Source organism: Tupaia chinensis, unplaced genomic scaffold (genome assembly GCF_000334495.1).
Source record: "Tupaia chinensis unplaced genomic scaffold, TupChi_1.0 Scaffold000395_1, whole genome shotgun sequence".
NCBI classification, from domain to species: domain Eukaryota; kingdom Metazoa; phylum Chordata; class Mammalia; order Scandentia; family Tupaiidae; genus Tupaia; species Tupaia belangeri.
In genome coordinates this window covers 211645-223779 of record NW_006159897.1, presented here as the reverse complement: position 1 = coordinate 223779, position 12135 = coordinate 211645, and the positions used below count along the sequence as shown (strand labels likewise).

The 12135-nt window shown below is 44.7% G+C and overlaps 1 protein-coding gene across 3 annotated transcripts in view; it reads left to right on the top strand.

Moving 5' to 3' along the window:
- Positions 1 to 8445: 8445 nt before the first annotated feature.
- Positions 8446 to 12135, top strand: part of TBC1D30 (TBC1 domain family member 30) — a gene marked incomplete at its 5' end in the record, with an annotated part of 92449 nt that continues 88759 nt past the window's right edge. For all 3 annotated transcript variants that reach the window (XM_027774061.1, XM_027774060.1, XM_027774059.1), the window contains 1 exon segment: positions 8446 to 8520. In XM_027774061.1, the coding sequence (XP_027629862.1) occupies positions 8446 to 8520 (75 nt within the window).

Sequence of the window (12135 nt, the reverse complement as noted above, 5' to 3'; positions counted from 1 at the left end):
GGTAATTTCTCATTTTCTGTCATTCTATCTCTGTCTCTCTGGCAAGTGCACACACCCTATACCAAAAATCTATTAAAAAAAGATTTTTTTCTGACTTGTTTTTCTGCAAACTCATCTCTTAGGTCATCAGATACCTTTAGCAAATTCTCTGGGTTTTTTTTGCTTGTTTGTTTGTTTTTGGTGAAGGGATGTACACTCCCTAGAGAGAGATAGAGAAGAGTAGACAGCACCCCCATAAGCAATGGTCACACCACGATCATTCTCTTCTTCTTTTTTTGGAGAGGTTTTTGCTAGAGGGTGCATACACTCTCCAGAAAGACAGAGACAGAGAGAAAATGAGAAATCACTCCCTGGGGGTTTGGCCACACCACAATCCCTCCTCTTCCATTCTACTCTCGGGATCTTGGGTATGCAAGCACATGCACCCTGCATGAGTTTAAGCCACTGGGTCCAGGACTCAAACCACGGTCAACTACCATGGGAGTTCAGCAACATAGCCATTACTCCAATTGCTGGTCTCATGGTCATTTTCTTCTATCTTTCCCTTCTTTCGAGATTTTGAGTTCTTATACACTCATGCCCAGTGCGTTTCTCAAGTTATCTGGTCCAGGACTTAAACCACACTGTCAGCCATGTGGAATTGGGCTGCCTTAACCACCAGGTTACATAGCCAGCCCAGCAAATTTATTTTCAATCAGTACATGAAAGGACTTCAGGAACTTCACAGAAGGGACCAGCACACGGTGTAATGGTTACGTCACTGGACACCCATGTAGTTGGCAGAGGCTCGAGCCCCAAACCAGGTGGCTTAAAACTTGTGCCAGGTACATGTGTGTGCATGCCCAAAATCCTGAGAGGAGAAGGAATTTAGCATGGTCATCCCCCGGGGGGTGATTTCTAGCTTTCTGTCTCACTGTCTCTCTCTCTCTGTCTCTCAGAAAAATGCATATACCTCATAGCAAATACTTCTCTTAAAAAAATTCATGGAAAAATAAAATACAAGTTAATTTCAGTGTAAAAAGTTGTGAAATCATGCATAGTTTTCTCATAATAAGCATTTTTTCATAAACTTTTTAAAGACTTCATAATTGAAAGCAATGTTCTTGTTCTTGGCAAATGCACGGTCACAGATGATTTGGGGGGAAATTTTTTAATTTGAGAAAGATCTAATGTAATGTTTCTATAGCTATTTGGAGTGTTTTATAAGTTTTGTCATAATGGGATAAATTTTTGTTTTTTTTTGGAGAGGTTTTTGCTACAGGGCGAGTCTGCTTGCCAGAGAGAGAGAGAGAGACAGAGAGACAGAAAGCGAGAAATCACCCACCAGGGGGGATGGCCACACCGCAGTCCCTTCTCCATGCCCAAGATCATGCATGCACACATGCCCGGCATGAATTTAAGCCACTGGGTCCGGAAGTTGAACTGCGGTCGACTATATGGGAGTTCAGCGACATAGCCATTACGTTAACCGCTGGCCCCATAATGGGATAAATTTTTGATGAATTACTTGTAAATAGAAATTTTAGTACATGTGGAGCTGGTAATTCCTTGAGCATTACAAAAGAAAAATTTTGATAGCAGGTGGCATGGTGGATAAGGGTGCTAGATTCCCACATGGCAGGTGGCAATTCGAGTTCCAGACCTGGTGGCTTGCTTTCTTGTTTCCCCTTTCTCTCTCTCTGTCCTGCCTAGTCAAATTAAATAATAATAATAATAATAATAACAAATTTAATTAAGTAAGTAATTCTTCAAAAAAGTTTTAGAGAGATTTTTTGCTACAGAGTGCTTACACTTGGCAGAATCACAGAGAGAAAGTAAGAAATCACTCCCCTCCACCCAGGGGGGATGGCCATACCACAACCCCTTCTCCTCCATTCTCTTGGAATTTTAGGCATACTTGCACATGTGCCCAACATGAGTTTCAAGCCGCTGGGTCTGGGGCTCAAACCATGGTCAGCCATGTGGGAATCTAGTGCCTTAATCACTATGCTACCTGTTGGCCCTGCTTGAACAATTTTTTTTAAAAAAATTAACTCTTCCTACAAATCATTTTTTTAAATCAAAGTCTGAAATTAATTTTAAGTGTAAGTGATAAATTATTGTAATTGTAAAATTGTAACTGGTCTAACAGTTACATTATAATTTTTTTTGACGTTTTCTGTAACTTGTTAAAGTTCAGGCATTTCCTTTTCAAGAAATCCCAGTTACTTCAAGTTTTATTGTAAAGTACCTGTTTATGCATTCTGTTGCTATATTTTAAATAATAAGCAATGAATAATTAATTTTAAAATAGTTTTCATTAATAACACATTTGTCTGAAGCTACATATGAAAATACTGTTCTTTTGCTGTCAGTGTGACTGATAATCTTTATAAGCTCATGGATATTTGACTTGCCGTGTTGCTTGCTCTGTCTTTCTTTCTCTTTCTTTTTTTTTTTTTTCTCACGAGGTTTTTGCCTTAGGGTGCGTATCTTTGCTGGAGAGAGAGACACATACAGTGAGAGGGAAAGTGAGAAATCACCCTTGGAGGAATAGCCACACTGCAATTCCTTCTTTTCCATTCTCCTCGCAGGATCTTGGGTATGCACGTACATGTGCCTGGTGTGATTTTCAAGCCATCAGGTCTGGGACTCAAATAGCAGTCCACCATGTGAGAGTCCAGTGATTTAACCGCTATGCCATCTGCTGGTCCCATATGTGCATTTTCAACACTAGAGACTCTAAACACTTAGTTGAATTCTATTATAATGGGTTTCTGGTATTCTTTATTATACGTCTCTATGTGCTTTTGTTTTGTAATAGTTTACTGATAGCATGTACTGCCTGAACTCTGGCAGTTCCTGTCCCAGCAATCAGGCTTGGGAGTTATGCTTTGTGCAAATGCTACAGATAATGGAACTTGGGGAACAGATAGACAAGCTAGAGGTCCACAGCTGATCTTATGCAAAGCTCTGTTTCTGTCCTACTACAGTCACCACCAACAATACTGGAAGCCATTGCTTCTCCACTGGTCTCTCCATTGTCACTGCTGCCAATCAGAGCTGATTCCCACCTGCCACCTTGGGGACTGGAGGCACCCTGGACTGCCCTGAGGCATTCAGATATGACACTTGCTTGGTGCCTTGTGCTGTCTGCTGTGCCTCCTGACCTGGGTTATCTCTGCTGCGTATGCACATGTCTCACTGTCCCATTTAACTTAACAAAGTTAAAATTAATCATTTCAAGATGGTGACAATAAGCATTAAATCTATGCATGTGTGTCCTTGGGGGGGAGGGGCTTCTGGAGTAGAGTTGTGTGCAGTTTCAGAGATCACATGTCCATGAAGCCCCTCCTGGCAGCAGGTCCAGGCTGTGTTGCAAGGAGCCCTTTTTCTTGGCCATATGCACCAGCAGACCCTGTGGTATTCTATGTGTCAGTGGTAAAAAACAATGTGGAGCAAGCCCCAATAGGAAAATCACAAGGCAGGCCCCTAGGATTTTGGAGCAAGGCCCTGCCATCTACAATGGAAATTACACACCATATGAAAAACAGCTCCTAGGGTACCTGGCCTTGATAGAGATGGAACTCTTGGCGATGAGGCACTGAGTACCATGCTTCCCAAACTACACACTATTGTGTTTTCTTGGATCCACCACATCATTAGTCAGGACCAGAACAATCCTCCTAAGTTGAAACCATCCATCTGGGTCCAACCATCAGCAGCACCACAGGGTTCAAACAAGTACATAAATAGGTAATGCAGACTCCTGCCTCACTCGCCATAGTTACTCTAGTGTCCCTCTCACAGCTCACACCTAGGGTTCCATACGACCAGCTGAAGAATGGATAGAATAGCTTGGTAGATAGAGGCAAGGCGGAAATGGATGGGGTTGTGTTACAGCCTTACTCAGCACTAGTTTTGAACCGTAGCAGTGAGAGAAAACTATCCTAAGGGGTGGAGCTTTGGCGGTGCACGTGACTACCCAGTTTGTGTGGGAGAAGTGCTCTGAGGTTAGAAAGTGCATGAACTTTCTGGCAGTTGCCAAGAACCTTGTTAAGGTAGTTTGAAAGGATTGTTATCAGAAATTTATTGGCAAGATCTCATGACAGGTTTGGAAATAATTCAAATGGTCACAGCTGTAGATTGTACCCTGGATTTACATAAATTGCATTCTAGTAAACTGCACAGAGATGGATACTTTTTTATTGTAATGTAATATTGGATCTTATTTCCAAGTTGTCTCTGGTATAAAATCATTAGTGTAATTATTTAAGTATTAACACTAAAGTTCCAAATTAAAATACTGATTAGTATCAGCAATATAATTAACATCAGTAAATTTAATTTTAGCTATTATCCTTAATCACGAGCAGTTTGACAGTGATGTCTGTTAGACCAATGGTTTTCTCTGTATCTAATTAGTTGGCTTTGGAGTTTCAGGAAACTTGCCTGGGGACTTCCGGTGGCCTGGCAGCAGTAATGTAGGGTGCAAAAGGGGGGTTCCCTATGCCCACACCACTTCTAGGATTCTGTCTAATGGAACTCACTTTCCTTAAAAAAGTAGATAATGGGTTGGTCTTTTCTCTAGTTTTAATTTTATTCATTTAATCAAATAATTCAACAAGTATCATTTGCAGTGAGCCAAGGACCGTTCTCATCAGTGGGCATACATCAACATACAATGCAGACAGAAAGTCCTGCCCTCAAAAGCTTACATTTTAGGGGCAGAAAAGAGAGAAAAAAATCAGTAGGTTACATAGTCTGTTGGAAGATGGGTGAGGATTATGGGAAAAAGAGAAGGAAAGGAAGTAAGAGAACCCTGGAGGATGGAGAGCTGCAATTTTGATAGGATGGTCAGGGAAAAGCCACGAAGAGGACATTTAAGTAGAGACCTGACCCAGCTGAGAGAAGAGTCGTAGGGTTATCTCTGGCAAGGTCGTTGGAAGTGCAGTGTCTGTGAGCCAGCTTTCCTTGCTAGTTTTCAGTATGCCAATTTCCTCTCTTCAGTTGATTTTGGATGGGAATGGGAAATAATTGTGAAGTTCTGGTTAATTTTGAAATCTAGAATGTCAGGGGGCAGCAGGTGGTGTGGTGGTTGGGGTACTAGTCTCCCACATGGCTGACCACAAGTCCCGAACCTGGACGCTTGCTTTCTAACTCTCCTCCACAGCTCTCACATCTTTCTCTTGTGAATGCATGTCCCCTATAGTGAATAAAAAATCATAATACATATAACTAAGTAAATAAATTTTAAAAATATTGAATATTGGTGGCCAGCAGGTGGAGTGGTGGTCAAGATAGTGGATCACACATAGCTGGCTGAATGGTTGGAATCCTGAATCAGTGTCTTGAAAAACATGCTGGGTGTGTGTGCATGGGTGAAAAAAATCCAGAGAAGAGAATAGAGGAGATGGGATTACAGCATGACCATCCCCATCTGGGGGGTGATTTTTCACTTTCTGTCTCCAGCGAGCACATGCACCCTATAGCAAAAATGTAGAAACAAACAAACAAAATAAAAAACAAATAGGCCCAAAACAAAAAAGCTAGGAAAAAAGAAGTTGAATGTCAATTGTTTTTTGGCTTTTTGTTTATTTGTTTGCTATAGGGCAGGTGGCCTCTCACTGGAGAGAGAGAGAGAGAGAGAGAGAGAGAGAGAACACGTTTTGGGGGGTCTGACCATACAGAACCCCTTCTCCACTCTCCTGTTGTGAGCACCCATGTACACGTGCCTGGAGAGTTTTTCCAACCATGCAGCCAGCCATGTGTGATCCACTGTCTTGACCACCACTATACCTGCTGGCCCCCAACATTCAATAGTTGGCCATTTGGGATCCAGTGCCTCAACCATCATACCACGGGCTGGTCCCATTGGCCTCTTTCTTCATCCTCTTCAGCTCACTTTGAATTTACCTGTATTTACAGATAGACATACCCTAAGTAAGAAATGTGCTGAAGATATCACATCTCTTTTTAGTGGGTAGAGACAGAGAGAGGGCTGGGAAGTCAACTATGAAATGAGATCCAAGGGACTAGCAGGTGGTTACATTGTGGTTACATTGCTGGACTCCCACATGGCTGACAGCAGTTTGAATTCTCCACCTGGTCACTTGAAACTCATGCTGGGCCTGTGTGCGTGCATGCCCCAAATCCCACAGGAAAGTGGAGAAGGGATTGCCGCATGGCCATTCCGCACCCCCCAGGGGGGGTGATTTCTTGCTTTCTGTCTGTTGCTCTCTCCAGTGAGTACACACGCTCTGTAGCAAAAATCTCTCTTAAAAAAAAGAAAAAAGAAAAAAATGAGGTCCGATTTCAGTGTTTGCCCCTATGAAAGTCTTGCTGATAGCAAAGTTTGGCATCTGAAAGAAGGCTCTCAGGGCTCATTCAATGTCAGGGACAATAAGGGAGAAAACTGACAAAACCCCAAACAACAGCAACATGAATAATGTCACTGTCTTTATTGTATATATTTTAATATTACAGGGTAATAGCAGTAGTTAATACAATTATAAAAGCATACAATAATATTTTCAGTACAATTCTAAGTCCTGGACAGTTAAAGGAAAATTTATATGACTTCCGCTTTCCCTGTATTAACTGGTGGTGTCAAGGACTACCAGGGATGTACCTGTGGAGTGAAACTCCATTATGAAAGTGCCTTGAAGGATAAAAAGTGTGCTAAACAAACATGAAGCACCACAATTATTCTCCAGGTACATTTTTGCTTCTTCTAGAAGTATGCCCAAGTATTCAATAGCATTAGACTAATATATATTCATTTATAATGAAACCAAGACACTAAGTTTTTTTTTTTGTTTTTTTTTTGAGAGGTTTTTGCTATAGGGCGTGTACGCTTGCCAGACAGAGAAAGAAAGCAAGAAATCACCCCCGCAGGGGGGATGGCCAGGCCGCAATCCCTTCTCCATTCTCCTCGGGATCTTGGGCACACACATGCGCCCATCGTGAGTTTAAGCCACCGGGTCCAGGACTCAAACCGCGGTCGGCTACATGGGAGTTCAGTGACATAGCCACTACGCTAACTGCTGGTCCTCCAGACACTAAGTTCCAAGAAAAGTTCACTTTATCCTTTGTGAATGGACAAGTTATTCAGCCTTTCTGCCTCAGTTCCCTCGTCTGAAAAATAAGGATAAAATAGTACTTACCTGCTTTGTAAAGTGAGAATTACAAGAGATAATTCATGCAAAGCACTAAGAACAGTTTCTGGCATGCAAAAAGTGCTAAAAAATGTTGACAATTATTGCTAAACTTACAAAATACTTAGAGTGAATGGGGCACCTCAGAGTTTTTCTGCTGAGGTCTAGTGTTAAGATTCCTCTCTCATGGGCTCTTCTGAATGTTTGATTTTACTGTTAAAACCAGCTCCAGCCAATTATTAGTTCTGTCATTTCACGAATTTTCCTTAATCTCTCATGTTAGGTCTTGTGGTAGGTCTTAATCCACTGCTTCGTTCTTTACTGGAGAAAAAAGGTTCACCGCGCTATTAAATCCCATACAGGCCAGGTATTCAGTTTTAGAAAGGCCCTGGTCAGAAACTAAACCAAGAACGCCTTGAAAGGCGCTCAGGGGGCGAGAGGGCGAACTGGGCTGGGCATTGTGCCCCGAGGAAGCATAGGAGCTCCTGGCATCGGTCTATTGATAGCGTTTGGAACCCTCCCGGGCTGAATCAATTGCAAGGGTTGCCCTTTTTTTGAGTTAAAAAAAGTGCTTGAAAGTGAAGGTGGCAGCGGCACAGCGCCCTCCCCACTCCTGGCTCATGGCTTCATTCTTTTCCTTGGCGCTAATCGGAGAGCGCTCTCGGGCAAAGTCGGGCCTCACCGGCAGCAGGTGTCCCCAGGGAAGCCCGCCAGCCGGTGGTTGTCACCTTTCTCGCCCGGCCGGGAACCGAAGGAGCGGCTTGGGTGAGGGCCCGGGGGCGGACCGGGCTCCTCGGGAATCCGGAGCCGGTTGGCTCTGCGCCCAGCCGAGGGCACTCCCGGTGTGGAAGAGGCCGCGCCTCCTCCCGGAACTGGCGGGTGACTAGGAGGGAGGAGCGGCGGGTTCGGGGTGCGGGGCCGTGGCGCGCCTGGGACCATGGAGGTCCTTCCCGCAGGCGGGGTCTGGACCGGGAGCCCGGAGCCGGAGTTCCGCCGCGACGGGGAGACACGCCTGGAGGACGCCAGGGAGGAAGCGGTTCCCGCAGTGTTCTCAGCTCCACCCCTCCGGGGGATGGCGGAGCGGCTTCGGGGCTCCCAGGCAACTTTGTGAGGAGCAAAGGAAATCCATGGAGTCAGTTATCACCTGGAGGGTTAGGAAGGGCACAAAGTGGCTGGATGGGGACATAGCCATAAGGCAATGCTCTGGGCGAGTGGGAGCCGCGCGCCCGGGGGCCGTCGGAGGCGCCGCGACGTCCTCGACAGTTCCACCGAGGCCTCCGACTCCGACGTGTTCCCAGGTGGCCGCCAGGCAGTTCCCACGTACTGCAAGAGCTGCAGGAGCGGCCGAGCCAGCGGCACCAGATGCAGTACCTGCAGCAGAAAGGTGAATCCCGGGAGCCTCTGGGAGCCCCCGGGAGCCGGGCCCCAGCGCTCACCTGTGCGCACCTGGCTGCTCGCGAGGCGCTCAGATGTTAGGTTTTGAGTGTTTCCTTTGACCGGAGGCTGGTGCCCACCGTGTCACGGATTCTTGGCTATACTTACTGCTTCTTGCCCCCGCCCCTTCCCTGCCCTCTCGGGTGTAATGGAGTATCTATTGTGGAATTAGTGGGTTCCCCCAGGCCCCCAGTGTGTTTGCAGAGGCCCGAGGGGAGTAGCAGTTCAGATTTAATTTCACCTGTTAGGACAGGTGCACCTGAAGTTACCTAGAGGGCGCCAGAACAGGTGGCTCCTAGGACGTGGTAGCTTCCCCCGCCCCTTTTTTCTTTCTTTTTTAAGTTCACCTTCCCTGGCCACACCAGTTGGGTAGTGTTTAGTGAGGCTGAATAATTCGATAATGCAGTTTAGAGGCAGAGCATGTGAATTGCATTTCTGCCAGAACGTTCAGTAAGAAGCCCACTAGGTGTTTCTTATGTTTATTTTTAAATTTAATTTAATATTTGGAGAGGTTTTTGCTATAGGGCCGGTGTGCTCCCCAGAAAGACAAGAGAAAGACAGAGACAGAAAGCTTGAAATCGTCCATGGCGGGTGGGGTGAGGATGACCATGTCGCAATCCCTTCTCCTTCATCCTCCTCTCCCGATGTTGGGCATGCACCCACACGCACCTGGTGTGAGTTTAAGCCACCGGGTCTGGGACTTGAGCTGTGGTCGACTACATGGGAGTCCAGCGACATAGCCATTATGTCAACTGCTGGTCCCTCTTATGCTTATTTTTTCCCTCCTTTTCTTTTCTTCTCCGTGGTGGATTAATGGAGGACCCGAGAGAAATGACTTTACTATCAAATTTAACTGCTGGTACCTTCAGTTGGCATGGAGAGGTTGAGCTGAGAAAATGGCCTTGACTTTCTGGGGAGAGGCTAATTTTTTTTTTTTTTTTTGTTATCAAACGCTAATGTGCATGTTCTAACCCAAGGTTTTTTCAGTTCATAATAGGTTGCCTTTCAGGTACTAATGCAATTATTACAGTTGTCTTTTTGTGTAGATAAAGACATCTATTTACAGACTGAAGTGAGGTGTGGAATACAGATGCTAAGCCCCATAACATTTCTTGAAAGTAATGTCAGCCAGCATGGCCTGCAGGTAGCCCACATCTTGAGTGACTGGAAGCACCATGGGAGGCCCTGATTAGGTTCCAGGCCAACCCAAATACTTGGGAGTGGCCTCGTGTGCCTATAATCCTAGGTGACTGGGAGGCTGGTATAGGAAGATCCCACAAAGGGAGACCTGATAGCTGTCTCTCGCTTTCTCCCTCTCTCCCTTTCTCCCTCTCTCTCTTGCCAGTTTTGCTATAGGGAACATGCCTTCACTGGAGGAAAGAGAGAGAGGTAGAGAGGCAAAGTGAGAAAGCTTCTTCTCCCCTTCCCTGCCAAGGAAGACAGCCATAAGCAATCCCTTCTCCATTCTCCTCTTGGGATCTTGGGCATGTGTGCACACTTTCTTGGCAGGTTTTTTTTTTTTTTTTTTTTTTCCAGCTACCTGGTCTGGGACTGGAACTACCTAGTTGGGCATGTGGGATTCAACCGCCTTAACCTCTGGGCCATCTGTTGGCCCCCCATTTCTTTCATAAAGGGGGGAAAATAGCCCAGCTTTGGTACAAGTGGTAGAAAACCACTGAAGCTGGGGCCTCATAAGAGGTGAGGGATCATATCCTGGACCAACCTAAACAGACTGGGCACAGTAGTGCTTATTCTGAGCTCACAGGGAGGTGACGGAGCTGGTGACATCGCATTGGAGAGACTGTCAAAAATATTACCCCCCCCCCGCCATAAAAAAGGAAAAAGAAAGTAATGTTCTGTGCTAAATCACCAGAGGAGGGAGGGAAGAGAGAGTACAATGATCTCCTGTCTACTCATTGTAAAATCAGTCTAGCTGGAAAAAAAAAAAAAAAGAAACAGAAACAAAAATGAATAAATCCACCTTCTCAAACTAATGTAAATAGCTTTCAGTTTCCTCTTTTGGCTTCCTAGTACAGATCTTTATTTCCCAGCTGGTTGTTACAGTTACAAATGGCTTCCACCTTCCTCCCCAGCGTGAGGCTTTGGCTGGAGTTATGCCATTTCATTTTATTCAATTATTTGGCTGTTTCTAGAGTTTCTGTTTATGCCAAAAGTTCTGTAGGGCAATCATTCTTTCAGACTCCAACAAAATACATTTTGAAGAATTGTGATTTGACTTTGTCTTTTTATAAGACTGTTCACGTTTCACTACCGAGAGAATTTTGGAGATTGCTCATTTCCTTTTGGAAGAGGAAAATTGGCAAGCTGAAGTTTAAAGAGGAGGTAACAGTACATTGTTGCAAGTGGGTTTCCTGTGAGTGCTTATTCCAGTACTCATTCACAGGACTTCTGAGTGTGTTTTGTCCATGTTTCAGGTTTACTGTGTGGCTAATTGCTTCTAATTCGTTTTTCCCTTGTGGTCAACCCTACGAGAAGAAACAAATTGCCTTATTATAACAGTTCTATACACGCCGAGTGCGTGCATATTTATACACTTTGATAAATATCATTAGAGTGCTATAATTAAAAAATCAGGTAATTGATATGGCGGATCTGCCTAAAAAATGTACCTTACTAGGTTATTTGACATTTGGGGGGTGTGTGTAAAAAAAATGCCTCCTAACATAACTACTCTGCATTCACTAAGCATCTCATATCATGCAGATAATCTGTGCATTAGTGTTCTCCTCTCTGTTAGGGATTTTGCTGTAGCACTGCGTCAGCAACCTACTTAGGTATTTAAGATTTATGGACCCTCTTTTTAGATGAGGCACCAAAATAGCTTCTCGGCAAATTTGTACTGTTTTTTGTTTTCTTGGTTAAAGGGATGAACTTTGGTGTCAGGACCTTTGGGTTGTTATCTTACCACTCTTTCTTACTAGCTGTGTGACCTTGTGCAAGCTATTTAACCTCAGTGTCTCATTTTCCTGCAAATACAGATAAGAATACACATTTCAGGGGGCTGTGGTGAGAATTAGAGAAGTTAATGTTCTGAAGTGCTCAATAAATGTTAGATATGCCTTTGTTGTTTACTGTGGAATTTCTTGGAGAGGAAATTGGTTGGTCACAGTGTCAGTGACAATTTCTTCATCTTTCCTCCGTTATTTAACACGGTGTACGGATCTGCGGCTGATGCCATGCGGTGTGTGAGAATTTCTGTTCTCAGGAGGCTCCTGTGCCGCAGATATTGCTGCAGGAGACATCACCACAGTCTGCTCTGAACATTTTCCTTATGCTAAACATAATTCAGAGCAGGGGTCATAGGTACCTTACAAGTCACTGAAAATAATGGGCCCAGCAGATGGCATAACGGTTATGTCGCTGGACTCCCACATCGTTGACTGCAGCTTAAAACTCATGACAGGCACTTGTGCATGCGTGCCCAAAATCCAGAGGGAGAATGGAGGAGAAGAGATTGTGTTATGGCCATCCCCCATGGAGGGTGATTTCTTGCTTTCTGTCTCTGGCGAGTGCATGTGCCCTATAGCAAAATCTCTCTCTCTCT